General features: G+C 38.7%; 5 protein-coding genes across 5 annotated transcripts; 3 read left to right on the top strand and 2 right to left on the bottom strand.

Annotated features, from left to right (window-relative positions):
• Window positions 1–196: 196 nt before the first annotated feature.
• Window positions 197–3,940, top strand: CBG21608 (the record flags this gene model as incomplete). Its single annotated transcript, XM_002632635.1, has 4 exons — window positions 197–417; window positions 465–539; window positions 1,299–1,809; window positions 3,683–3,940. 4 exons carry the CDS (start codon window positions 197–199, stop codon window positions 3,938–3,940), a joined length of 1,065 nt encoding a protein of 354 aa, XP_002632681.1.
• Window positions 3,941–4,381: 441 nt separating this feature from the next.
• CBG21607 lies at window positions 4,382–4,873 on the bottom strand (the record flags this gene model as incomplete). Its single annotated transcript, XM_002632634.1, has 2 exons — window positions 4,382–4,724; window positions 4,842–4,873. The coding sequence occupies 2 exons, from the start codon at window positions 4,871–4,873 to the stop codon at window positions 4,382–4,384; spliced, it is 375 nt and encodes a 124-aa protein (XP_002632680.1).
• A 1,235-nt stretch (window positions 4,874–6,108) lies between these two features.
• CBG21606 lies at window positions 6,109–10,148 on the top strand (the record flags this gene model as incomplete). Its single annotated transcript, XM_045244886.1, has 8 exons — window positions 6,109–6,241; window positions 6,283–6,444; window positions 6,569–6,836; window positions 7,254–8,031; window positions 8,115–8,246; window positions 8,445–8,598; window positions 8,651–8,891; window positions 9,221–10,148. The coding sequence occupies 8 exons, from the start codon at window positions 6,109–6,111 to the stop codon at window positions 10,146–10,148; spliced, it is 2,796 nt and encodes a 931-aa protein (XP_045097342.1).
• A 492-nt stretch (window positions 10,149–10,640) lies between these two features.
• Window positions 10,641–12,257, top strand: CBG21605 (the record flags this gene model as incomplete). The annotated part of the gene is made up of 3 exons (XM_045244885.1): window positions 10,641–11,074; window positions 11,145–11,886; window positions 11,997–12,257. The coding sequence occupies 3 exons, from the start codon at window positions 10,641–10,643 to the stop codon at window positions 12,255–12,257; spliced, it is 1,437 nt and encodes a 478-aa protein (XP_045097341.1).
• A 378-nt stretch (window positions 12,258–12,635) lies between these two features.
• CBG21604 lies at window positions 12,636–12,896 on the bottom strand (the record flags this gene model as incomplete). The annotated part of the gene is made up of 1 exon (XM_002632631.1): window positions 12,636–12,896. The coding sequence occupies one exon, from the start codon at window positions 12,894–12,896 to the stop codon at window positions 12,636–12,638; it is 261 nt and encodes an 86-aa protein (XP_002632677.1).
• Window positions 12,897–13,575: the final 679 nt, after the last annotated feature.

The following is a 13,575-nucleotide window of genomic DNA, read 5'->3' as shown; positions in this document are numbered from 1 at the left end:
ACGTTTTATTGAATAGACAGTATTTAAATCTTGCTTTTTTTGACAAAACAAATTTTGATCTACAAAATGTGGCGGTCAAAATCGAGTCGCAGTTTTTGAGCGGGAAAAAAGAACAAAAACAGTTTTGAAAAATCGCAATTCTCGTCATTTTTTCGCCTTTTTCGCACTAATTTTTCTTGAATTTTCCAGCCCCATCATGTCAGAATCCAACCAACTTTCAAGCGATTTCCTGAAAGATTTGAAAAACCGTCGAACGTGCATTTTGTATGAATTCCTTCGAAACAAAAACGAAGAAGAAACACTTATTGAGATGGCAAAAACGGGATTCGAAGTTGAAGATGAAGACGTCAGAAAAGAGGTTTATCTGCTGTTCAGAAGATTCAAAAGAGGACGTCTAGGAGTTGAGATGGAGACATTGTGAGGATTTTTGAGTTTTGAGACTTGTAGAGATTGTTTATTTTCAGGGAGAAGTTGTTGGAGATGGAGCCAGCGGAGAGTTTGAATGATTTGGTTCCAAAAGAGTTTGATTTCAAGGATAAGTGAGTTTTGGCATGAGTTCTCTGGGAGCTACAAAGTCGTGAGCTAAGTTATTCGGTTGCAAGCTTAGTTACACCGTTGCCAGCTCCTCAACATGGTTGTCGGATGAGATATAATTACTGGGTTAGCTGCTTAGTTGCTAACTGAGCTAAATGATCGCCAGCTCGGCTACACTGTTAGCTCAGGTGGTAAGCTCGACTCACAATTTCTGGCTGAGCTACAATGGTACCATCAAAGCTATTTCATTACAAGCTGAGCTACACGGTTGTCAGGTGAGCTACGCCGCTGCTAGCACAGCTACCCGGTTGCAATCTCAGCTACACAGTTAATGGCTGGACTGCCGAGATGTCGGGTGAGCTATATGATTACTAGATCAGCTACAAAGTTGACAGCTGAGCTAGGCGGTCACTGCCTGAGCTATGACGGTTACAGATCAGCTACACAGTTGCCGGCTTAGCTACACGGTTGCTATCTCAGCTACATGACTGTTTGCTGAGCTATGCTGTTGCCAGCTCAGCTACAAGATTGTCAGTTGGAGCTACAAAATTGCTGGCTAAGCTACACGGTCGCGAGCTAAGCTAGATGGTTGCTGGTTGAAGTATACGGTCGTCGGATGAGCCATGTTAATAGTATGATAATGCTAGCTAGGCCAGCTTAGATACACGGTTGCTGGGTGAGCTACACGGTCGCAAGCTCAGATACATAGTTGCAAGCTCAGTTACATGGTTGAGCTACACAGACAAAATCCTGATTTTTTTCAGATCATGCTTCTTCCGGACCCAATTGAAAAGACTTCCCAAAGCCAAAATTATCAAGGAAATTGAAATCTATGCAAACGCTGATTTCCCGGTAGGCGTAATGATTGGAATCCATCAGAACGACTCTCGCGAATGCGTCTACTACCACAAATGCAACAACGGCGTCGTTGTTCGCTATCTGAGAAATATCAAGCATTTGGTGTCGAATAATCTCAATTATCAGGATGTGGCACTTGACGATGTGTACAACTTTTTGAATGAATGGATGCAGCAGAGAGAATCGATTGAATTTTTGAAGATTCGTGCGGATTATATGGAGGCGGAGTTCTACAAGAAGCTAGATTCGAAATTCAGAGAGTTGTTGAAAGACAAAAATTTTGTGAGAAAATTGAATGTTGGGAATTTGCATTCGAAATTTACTACGTGTTTGGATATGGCTTCGATTTTCAAATGTGAGGAAATGAGAATTGAGATGAACGCATTGAAAGAAGACGCGTCGGAATATTTGAAGCAGGTTAGTCGGAGCTCGGTGGAGCTACGCGTTTGTTAGCTTACTTTCACTACATATTTGTCGACAGAGCTGCAGTACCGGTCAATAAAATACCATAGAACCTGTAATAGAAGTGCCCCCACACTTACAAGTTTGAGTTTGATTATCTCGGTTCCTGTTGAAGATACCAAAAATGTGTCAACTGACAAAATGTTTGGATATTATGATCAACAATTTACCAGTTGACAACTTTCTGATATCTTTCACAGGAACCGGGATAAATTTGATCAAAGTTAGCAGTTACGGGGCTCTTCTATTCCAGGTTGTACAGTATACAAAATCTTATTTTTCATTTGATTTTGACCATTTTCAAGAGTCTGGCAAGTTTACTATCATTTTGAAAATTTTGAAGGGTGTACCACAGACCTTGACCTCAGGTAAACGATTCTGAATTAGATCAGACTTCATTCGGAATTAGATCTGGGTTCGTTCGTAAATAGAAGTGGCATGATCTAATACAGAATTTAGCTGATGTAATTCCGAACACCGAATGAACTACGAACGAATTAGATCTAATTCCGAACAGACCAGCGGGATTTCGGAGCATCGTAGCGAGCGCTTTTCAAATTTTGTTTTCTTTTCAACGCCATTCACTTTATTTATAATAACATTTATTAAAAAAGAAAACAGAACAAGTATGAGAAAAAGAAAAACATTGATTAAAATGTAGATATAGGAAATCGGAACGAAAATGAGGGGTGTGATACAAATGAATGAATGGGATCAGCAAAAAAGAAAACGATGAGATCAGCGAGAATAATGGGACCTATGAGATAAGAAAAAGTGACAAAATTTATGAAAAAAAATCTCAATTCGAATTCTTCCGCTCGTCCATATTTTCGATTTTGAAAATTCTCTTGTCATAGTTTCCGGTTGTAGATAAGATGGATATTCTTTATGAAATGAATGTTGATTTAACTGAAAAAAGAAGTTTTCACGGCTTCCAAAAGTAAGGCCTTCTCGACTTGTGTAAATTGAGCTCACTATCAGAGAAATTTATCATCTCTTTTTTTTTTGTTTTTTCGGCGATCCCTTGCATCGTTTTTACGTAATCCTTTAAGCTGAAAAGGGCAAAAATTATCTTACCTGCAGAGTTTTCTTTGAATTTAAAATCTTCAAAATATTCGTATTTTTGTCGGTTCATAGAATTACTGTCTTCTATAGAAGTCGTATATATAAATTGAACTTTGATTATTCAGCTGTCCCTAAAAAAATTCACCTAAAATTTTGCAAAAACGTGCACAACACATTAAAATGTGTTCCAGAAAATATAGTTTTAATAATTGAGCGAAAAAAAAGACAAAAGTTGAGAGAAATACCCATTTTCCTGACGAAAAAAATTTAGGTCAACAAAAAAAAAGAAAACAATTCATCCGCGGCAGCTGAGTCATTGATGGCGCATTTCTCGTGGCAACTTCGGTATTAGATCTAGTCCAGATCTAATTCCGAATGAACTCAGATCTAATTCCGAATTTCGAGTTATTCGATCTAATTCCGAATGAACTCAGATCTAATTCCGAATCGTTTACCTGAGGACTGGAAGCTGTGCCTTCACAGAGTTTTTTGAAAATTCCTGGCTTTTCAGCTATTTGCCGATTCTCGTATTTTCACGCATTAAGGAGAAAACTAGGAATTTTCAAAAAATTATGTGAATGCAGTTTTTAAGTCGGGTCTTTTTTATATCCTCAAAAATGTTCGAGCTCGAAATCCAAGATCTCCTGAAAATGGTCAAAATCATCTAAAATCAACTGAAATTTATAAATGTTTCTATATCTTATTGATCGGTACTGTAACTGCGCGGTTGCATCCCACCAAAATCCTAAAATCATTGTTTCAGCTCTTCGAGAAAAATGAACTCAAAACCAAACTCTTTACCATTTCGACATCTCAAAAAATCTCTGAATCAATGAAGGATAAGTACAAGAATGTGATTGGAGATGAATTTCGCGATTTCCTTGTCAAATATGAGGAAAATGAGATTGTATTCACTAAAAAGGAAATGAAACCGTCCACTTCAAAACAGTCGACTTCTGGATCATCATGCGGTGGATGCTTTTCTAAGCAGACCGATTCTGGGCCGTCCTCTCCGAAATAGGACATATTTTTCTCTATTTTTATTTTGTGATTGTGTCAATGAAAAATTTCAGAGCTTATTATTAATTTGGATCTCCCTATCCACCGGTTTTTCCACATGCTTGTTTTTTTGTATCTCTTAAAATATTATTTTAGCCCCAAATCAAACACTTTTAGTAAGGTTCCGTTTCAAGTTTTTCATTTATGAAATCACGTGAAATTCGACACTTTTGATTAATCGAATTGCTCAAAAATAATTTGTTCTTACGGAAAATAATCATCAAAATAGTCAAACGTTTCGAAATCGAAAAAAAGTGAATCGTTAAAATAGTCAAACGTGGCAAATGAAAAATAGTAGAAATCATATTTCGTCAAAAGTTTTAAATGCTTCTAGAAGAGTCGGAAGTGTCGGATAACTTCGAAAGTTACGAAAAATAATCAGTAGTACTTTCAAACAGGCTGATTACAACGCTATTATTATTCTCCGGAAAGTCCAGAATCCAGAATCCGGAATCCAGAATCTAGAAACCAGAATACAGAATCCGGAATCCAGAATCCAGAATCCAGAATCCAGAATCCAGAATCCAGAATCCAGAATCCAGAATCCAGAATCCAAAATCCGGAATACGGAATCCGGAATCCGGAATCCGGTGGGAGAAGGTGTGAGAAGAACGAGCGAGAGAAATGGTCCGCAACATGACTCCTGGGAAGGACACACTCTCTCTATCTCAATTTGGTCAAGTTTTTGGAGGTGAAGATTAGTGGAAAATGACCAAATTTGAGTGTCTAGATCTGGCCTATTCGGCCTGAAAATCTTAGAGAAAATAGATTCTTAAGATTTCAAGCCAAACAGTGAAGTGCTAGGCACTTTGATATGGATCGATTAATTGAATTATCCTATTTCCAGATAGCAAATAACAAACCGGCCTGCAACGGTATGGCGGAAAAATTCCATCACAAATCCTGCGAAATTCAAATATGGGTATCAAATTCAATCATCAAATATCCAACAGACCCAAAATCAGGTCAAAACTTTTCGACTCTAACTCTGAGATTTTCCGAAGGAAAATACGAATCAACATTCGACATCGTAGGCTAAAAGCTCAACTAATTCTTCTCTATAAATTTTTAAATGGCTCCGCCTACTTTCCTAACCTAAATGCACATGTCAAACACTCCTCCTCCCCTCGTCGCCCTATGAACTTAATTATTGTTCAGCCCTACTCCTCTGACTATTTTTCTTCAATTGTTCCCCTGTGGAACGCCATCACTTCCCAAGTTACCCGATTTCTCCTACCTTCCGAGTTTGAATCCTTAATTTCTTCCAGTATTACCCGCTATTGATTTATTTGCTCCCTATTTTTTTTCTTTTCTCTTCTTATACTGGTTCATTGTTCCTGTGTCAAATATCTTAATTATCCCGTTTCCCCTCCCCTACTCAGATCGGCCTCATGAGGGGCATTCTTTCTGAGTCTTTCATGTCCTGCCCTCTATTGTTTCATTACCTGGTCAATAAATTAAATTAAATTAAATTAACATATGGGAAGCGTGATGGGGACTGTTACCTGGATATGATTCTACAGAACTTGACAATTTGGCCAGAATGTACAAATTGACACGTGAAGAGGTGAAAGCGAAAATTGGTTCTAATTTATTCGAAACCGTGGCAGTGGCCTTAAATTTCAGCTCAACCCATCATACCTATTTGAAATGATATCTCAAGTCATGTGTAAATACTATTACAGTATCCCCAGCTCTTTCTAATATCCTATTCTCCTGTTTCATTTGATGTTGGCTCCATTTTCCTTTTTTTTCGGAATTCTCTTATTATATCGGTCGTTTCCTGAGCCCCATCTGTCATTATTTTTTTTACCGAATAAACGAGTTCTGAAAAATTTCTAGGTTCTTTTGTTTCAATTGCTTATTTTCAGACAGTGTTAGATTTTAATTTTCTTCGATGAAAGTTGTCCACATCAAAATTGAAGCTCAGATTGATTTTTTAGACATGAACAATTTTTCGGGACTTTTGATCTACATTTTTTGATCTTCCTTTCCTGTGGGATTCTTTTCAAATTTCTTTCTTGAATTTGTCATCATTATTTCATCGCTGTTTCCTCGTTTTTCCTCTCTTTTTTTCGAATTTTCAATTAATGTTTCAAATCAATTCTTCCAATTTTCAGCTTTCTGAAGATGATACACCCATTCCGAACGGACAAGGCAAAACTGGAGGAGTATCTTCTGGAACTCTACAAAAAGGGATACACTATGAAACAAGCTTATAAAAGTGTCTGTCAAGTGATAAATGATGCAGAAACGATGGAAGGTTGGATTTCTGGAATTTTCTGAAACAAATTCAAGTTTTAGATGAGCAGAGTAAAAGTCAAGACGATGAAGAGGTTGCGATACCTTCAAAAAGAAAAAAATCCAGTTTGTCGGAAGAATCGAGTTCATCTTCGAAGGAAAATGAGACAACATCAGCGATGGCACGTCTTCTTTCCTATTTTGAGAGGAAGTATTCAATTGAAGGTAAAAAAATCGTTGCCGCCGGTCAGCTGCCGGTCAGCCGCCGGTCAGCCGCTGATTAGCCGCCGGTTAGCCGTTTATCACAAACCGAAAGCTCATTACTTCTACAAAATCCTGTGATTTTCAGAAGAACGAGCATCCGTTGACAGCAGCACCCGAAGCTCCTTAAACGATGCTCAAAAGAGCGACAGTACAAAAGCGTTCTCATCTGACGAGTCGGAAACCAGTGATGGAAGTAACAACGAGGAAAATTTGAAGCAAATTTATTGCCCGTCAGATGACCTCACAAAAGATGATCCGATTTCTATGATAGAAGTTGATAAATGTTTTAAAAAGGAAGCGGACAAAGAATTCAAGTTGATTGATAAGGAAAGACTGGAAGATATTGTGAAATTGTGAGTTTTTCAACCCGTCGGCCAGCCAGTCGCTGGTCAGCCGCCGATCAGCCGCCGGTGAGCCGCTGGTGGCCAGCAGCTGGTCAGCCGCTGATCAGCCGCTAGTCAGGCGCCGGTCAGCCACCGGTCAGCCGCCGGTCAGCCACCGGTCAGCCGCCGGTCAGCCGCCGGTCAGCCGCCGGTCAGCCGCCGGTCAGCCGCCGGTCAGCCGCCGGTCAGCCGCCGGTCAACCGCCGGTCAGCCGCAGGTCAGGCGCCGGTCAGCCGCAGGTCAGGCGCCGATCAGTCTCTGATCAGCCGCTGATCAGCCACCGGTCACCGCTTGATCTAGCGCTTTTGAAAGTTCAAAAGTTTGAAGCTTAAACCCCCCCCCCCTTTTTTCAAGCCCATTCCTCTTGACCTATTTCATTTTTTCCAGACTCCGCCTCCGCCGAATTTCAACAGCATGCTGTAAAGCTGCTGAATCATTAGAACTCCCAATAAAATCAATCAAATGGCTCACTGGCATTGAAAAATTCATTGAAATCGAAATTACGGATCTCCAAAATTCGACAATCAAAATCAACTACTCTAAGGAAGAATCAACCGAAGAGGAGGAAATTGTGAAATACATCCAAACTGATTCGGGGTATTTTATGAAAACGGAGGAGTTCAAAGTTGCTGCGGCTTGCGATTTGTTGTATCTTCTCAGTACTAAAAATGTGAAACTGGAGACGTTGAATTTTGATATTGAACCCTGTGACAAGGAGCACGCTGGATCGTTTCCCGAGCATGACACATTGAAGATAGTTCTCTCGCTTTGGTATCTCCACCTGATGGACAATGCTTCTATAAATACGAAAAAATTTGAATTCACAATTAGTAGAAAATGTGGCAGTGAGGAACGTTTGATGAACCTCCTTTATAAGTTTCTGAGCAATTTTGCATTCGGATATCTGGAAACCATCAAATTGAGGGTCTGGGAAAGTTTCGAAATGATTTCATCCCTTAATTGTGATCAGAAACTGGACAAGCCTTTCAAATTGGAAGAGAACGGTTGGAGCCAATGTGATCTGACAGTGTATCAGCAATGGTTGCAAGCAGTGGAGTTGGATATTCAAGATGACTTGTTTCAAAAGGATTGGGAGAAGTTTTGGCATTTCAAAACAATTCGATTGATGTCTCTTGGGGTTGACGATGTTGTGAAACTTGTTGAGGTGAGTTTTTGAATTTTTGAGCTAGGATTTCAAGCTACAAAGCTTGGCTACGCTGTCGAAGTTCTTAACCAATACATTTCCAGACTTACAACCAACACACTCCACATATCGGATCTATCATAACTGTCCAAACCGCTCATCCACTAGATTTGAAGGCTATCCGAACGAAACTGTCTGAAACGTCTGAAAAATTCAAAAAAAGAGATGCGGTGAAAGCGATTAATATGCAATTATTGATAATTGACTTATTCTGTAACAATTATTTTCACATTTTGTTCTTTTTTTTTGAATTAATTAGGCACTAATTTGGATAAACCATTATTTTTATGGCTCTTTATTGTTTCGATGAGGATGTTCTAATCTTTGTTTGTTATACTTTGTTGATCCTTCTTTTTTTAAATTTAAAACTTCAGAAAAAAAATTTTATCCTCGTAATGCCTCACAGTCATCTCCAGGACGCGAAATCTCTCGGAATATGTGGCAAATACGAATTTCTAAAGAGGAACTCATACATCAAAGCACATGTTAACCTTTTTGAAATGCTGAAATCCACTCGAAGCACTTATGGTAACGGCTGAATCCCAAAATTTAAATTCTCAAAAGAAAAATCGATTTTCAGACACCCCAAAAGCAACAAGGCGGCACGAGAGCACGAAAAAATGTACGAGCAACGATTCGGATCGGTCGAACATTGACGTTTCGTTAATTTATGAAGAATCCAACGGTGGTTATTTGGACCGAGAAATGGCAGATGCTTTTGAGGTATTTCATAAGGCAGAGTATTTGAAGAATCAGTCGGATAGGAATTTGAAAAGTGCGGATTTGGAGACGATTGTTGAAAATGCGGATATTTACAAGATGTGAGTTTGGGCCGAGCGCTTGATCGGCATCCTGTTAATCTGCGGCTAACCAGCTTCTGATCGGCATCTGATAAACAGCTGGCCAGTGGCTTATCGGCAACTGATTGATTTGGCGGCTGATTAACGGGTTATAGGCGGCTGGGCGGCCGCTGACTTTCAGCTTTGGTGGCCGAGTAGCGGCTTGTCTGCAACTAAAGAGTGGCAAACCAGCGGATGATCAGCGTCTGACCAGCGTCTGACCAGTGGCTTACCAACTGCTTACCGGCGGTTAACCTACAGCTGATCAGCGGTTGATCGACGGCTAACCAGTAAATCTCTAAAATTTCCAGATGGCACCTTCGATATTCCAGTCAAAAATTCTGCAATATCATCAAACAGAAACCAGCACCTATTAATGCAATGGTCGTCACCAGAGGACACGACAGGATTAAAACTGAAATGCACGTTGATCCAAAAAGCATGAAGCAAATGGAATATTGGCGATGCGACAGAGAACAATCACTTGTTTGGAGAGGTTATCATGCACAATTCGACAAGAAAAAGTTCCAGCAAAGAGCCGCTTTTGAGATATTCAGTTGTGTGGAGAAAACTGATTTGACGCATTTTGCTTTTAAAACGGAGAAAACGCATCCATGGAAAAAATCGGCCTCTCCGTTTTTCAAATTTTTCAAAATCCTCTGTCGTTGGCTGAAATCAAGTCTAATTACAGTAACGAGTTTTTCAATGGAACTCAGTTGGTTTCGCGATAATGATGTTGTGAATTTCGACCAAGTATCAATGATCCTGAGTCGTATAAATCCGGAATTCTTGAAAAAGATTAAATTTCGAAAGTATAGAGACGGCTATGTAGAAGATGCAACTCTGAAAATGCTCGGATGGGAGTATATATACAATTATCCACAATGGAAGAATGCGGTGGAATTGGATATCGATGATGAGAAGATTAGAATGAAAATGAAGGATTATATTCATTTCTGCAAAATTCGAATTCCATTGAAATCGAAGGATATTCGCAGTTTTTGTGAGGAGCTTGCCAAAAATCAACCAACCAAGCAACAGACCAAATTCATGGTTAGCCGTGATTTCGATTTTGAAGATGCTAAAGAAATTCTCAAGAAAAATAAATTCAATTTATTGCCAAATGGAAAATATGTTATAAAATTAAAAACTCAATTGTACATTTCCCTATTTCCAAATGAGTCGATGATCATTTATTATAACGAAAATGCACCGGCCAGAATGGATGGGAACTTTTAATATGGATTTTTTTGATTTATTTTTTTTTATCTTGTACTTTAATTGTTCTGTAATTTTAATTCGACCCTTATTTAGGATTGAATAAAATGTGCTAATTTAGGAGAATCAATGTTCATTTTGTCCCGTGAGAAGTTCCTTGAGATTCCTTCAAATCTATATTTTTTACTATTTCAAATTTTTCATTTATTGAATTTTTTTGACGTTTCGATGAACTTGTACATTAAACACAATCTAGCTTTTTGTTCTGAAAATCCAAGTTGTTGCCAGAAATCTAGCAAATTCTGTGACAAGTACCGTAGTCTTATCATTGCGCGTCAGTTATGGTGCGTCGTACGCAAAGCTTGAATATTGGCGCGAACTTTTTTAGCTCGCAGCACTTTCGATTTTCTCAGTTTTCAGTGCTTTGTCATCCATTTTGCACTGCTTTTTTTGACTTTGAATTGCATTAAAAAATTTTCATTTTTTTATTTTCTTATTTTCCAGCCTCTCCTAATGGTGCATGAACACTTTCTGGAAAAAGAATCGCGCGAGTTTTGTGCAGAATACGAATTTTTGAAAAGAAACTCTGCTAGAGGAGCTCATCGAAATGTTTGTGAGATGTTGATGTCGACAAGAGTACCAGTGTCCAAAAGTAAGAATTTTCTTTTCCAATCGATAATCGATTTTCTAAACATTTCAGAGATCAAGACGACAACTGCAGTGTTGAGGAAACGGCGAGAAGACTTCACAGAATCTACTGACACTGATTCTGATTCTGAGACACCGGATGAATGGTACAACGATCATGAAGAAAAGTTGAACGTTGATTATTCCATTGATCAATTGGAAACTGTTTTTGAGAAGTGTTACCGTGATGAGTTTTTGAGAAGGAATAATAAATCAGTGGATAACGAGAAGCTGATTGAAGAAGCTGGTGTAATGGAAAGGTATGGATGCTTGCCGACGCTTGCCGACGCTTGCCGACCGAGCTACACGAGAATAACTTCATTTTTTCAGATTGATTCTCCGAGATGCAAGTGCAAGGTATTGGAGACTTTTGGAATATGAATATGTTCTCAAATACTTTTCGATGAAGGTTCTAAGGGTCACAAGAGCCAATGAAAAAGTCAAGACCTTTTTTCTGGAATTCGGCACAGGAATTTCTTATAATTGGGAATATTGGAGATGTCAAGAAGACGGGAGGACAATGATTTGGAAAGGATACCATGCGAATTTCTATTCCTGTCGGAGGTTCCAACAATGGGCGTCACATCATATACATTACTGTTTTCAACGTGTAGGTTTTCAAAGATTAATATTCGAAACCGAAGAACGGAATCAATGGGATCCAGAAATCGATCCTTTCTGTAATTTTTATAAGCAACTAGCCAATCGATTGCAAAAAGCGGCAAAATTTTCGTTACCTACTCATGTTCGAAGTTTCGAGATTGAATTGAATTGGTTTGAAGATTCCGATGAGCATAACAGAATACAAACATGGCAGTTGTTGGAACACTTACATCCTGGAACTCTGAAATTTATCAAATTCCGAAAATGGATGGATACTATGGAGCATGGAAGGGGGGCAATTTTAACAATGAGCGGATGGGAAGAAATAATTGGATCAACTCAATGGAAAGCAGTAGAGGAATTGGACATTTTGGATGAAAATATAAATATGGAAGTGAAGGATTACATCAATTTCAATGTGGTTAAACTGCATTTGCAAGCTGAGAGAATTGTCATCTTTTCTGAACAGGTTTGTAACATGTTCTGCTTTTGATGCAGCTCTGTGGTTCTAGCCGACGCTTGCCAACGCTTCCTGATCTCCAGAAGCTTGCTGTTTTCCCTAGAAAATATGATTTTCAGGTAAAGAATCATATCAAAAAATCAAGGATCACATTCAACGTAAACGAAGAATTCGATTTCCACAAAGCTGCACAAATTCTGAGAGCACCATTCATAGAGATTATCCCTTCGAAATTCCTTCTGGACCACGGAAAAGATGTCTACATGCAACTATTCGAAAATGAGTCAACAATCGTTCTCACAATAGAACGCAGAAGAGTTGGCGCCTTTGTCAATGGGGTTACGAGACTAGCTGGACATGTATCAAATTGGTTTCATTGAACTTTTACTAAAAGTCTATGATATTCTTAATTAATTTTTCTAGAACATATTCCTATTAACTTTTTGATTTAACTGATAACTTGTTTATGTCTTATCATGTTCCTATGACATTTGTATATTCTCAATATCATTGAATATTTTTTCATATTTTTAAATAAATTTGTATTTGGAGTTATCCGAAGTGATCATCATCACTAAAAACATTCACCTGCCCTACACAAGTGTAGGTAGATTTATAAAGAAAAATTGTGCTTCAAAAGTGTAATCATTTCAACGTGTCGAAAAAAAAATTCTGGATGAAACAAAACTCAAATGACAAAAAAAAATAATTATGAAACTAAAAAAACACGTGAGATGGTATAGAAACCCACGTTGACCTCAGGCAGAATACAATAAAGGAAGAGAGAAATGAAGGGAAGGATCAGTTCTTTCTTTCTCTGGACTCCAGAGAAGGGAGCCGAAAGAATGGGTCCTGGGTCCTGGGTCCTGGGTCCTGGGTCCTGGGTCCTGGGTCCTGGGTCCTGGGTCCTGGGTCCTGGGTCCTGGGTCCTGGGTCCTGGGTCCTGGGTCCTGGGTCCTGGGTCCTGGGTCCTGGGTCCTGGGTCCTGGGTCCTGGGTCCTCGGTCCTAATTCATCCATCATCTAATAAGAAAAATCGCCTTCTGGTATCACAATTATGGAGAAGTGTTGAATAATCGACAAATTACTCTAAATACTTCTCCAATCGAGTTTTTCAGGTTTTCAGGAAACTTTGCAATGATCATTTATGTATTTTGTGATCTCGAAGCTTTTCTACTTCTTATTTTCATCATTGCAGGATTCAATACGTCACATGGTCTTGCTCTTTTCATTTTTACCCTGAATCAAAGAATAGTGTTTCCCAATTGTGTTTCTCAGTTTTTATTAAAACAAAGTTATATATTCCTTCACAAAATCGACGAATTTTCTTCAATTCGGAAGAAATTCGATGAAACATTACCAAAAAACGGCATCGCTAAAATACCGTCGAAAAACTGCGCGGCGCCTTTGCGAAAAGGGGCGGATAGCTCCGCCCCCTTGTTTACTTGTTTGTTTGTGTGTTCACCGGTGCGATCTTTTTGAATTGACAATAGCACGCTCTCCCACAGAACATTTCCGAACTGCAAATTAATTTTTGATCTAGAGAAAAAAAATTTGGCGCGATCACAATTGCAGGTCTAAAACCATAATTTCAGAATTTTTTATCTGATTTTGTGGAGTTCCAAGATGATTCAAATGATTTTTAAAAAAATAATAAGTGGTTATAGATTCATGTATGGTCGTTTTCCGGAAGAAAAAA

Source organism: Caenorhabditis briggsae (assembly GCF_000004555.2).
Source record: "Caenorhabditis briggsae complete genome, chrIV, whole genome shotgun sequence".
Lineage (NCBI taxonomy): Eukaryota > Metazoa > Nematoda > Chromadorea > Rhabditida > Rhabditidae > Caenorhabditis > Caenorhabditis briggsae.
The sequence above is the reverse complement of the archived record's forward strand: the minus strand, read 5'-3'. Positions and strand labels throughout refer to the sequence as shown.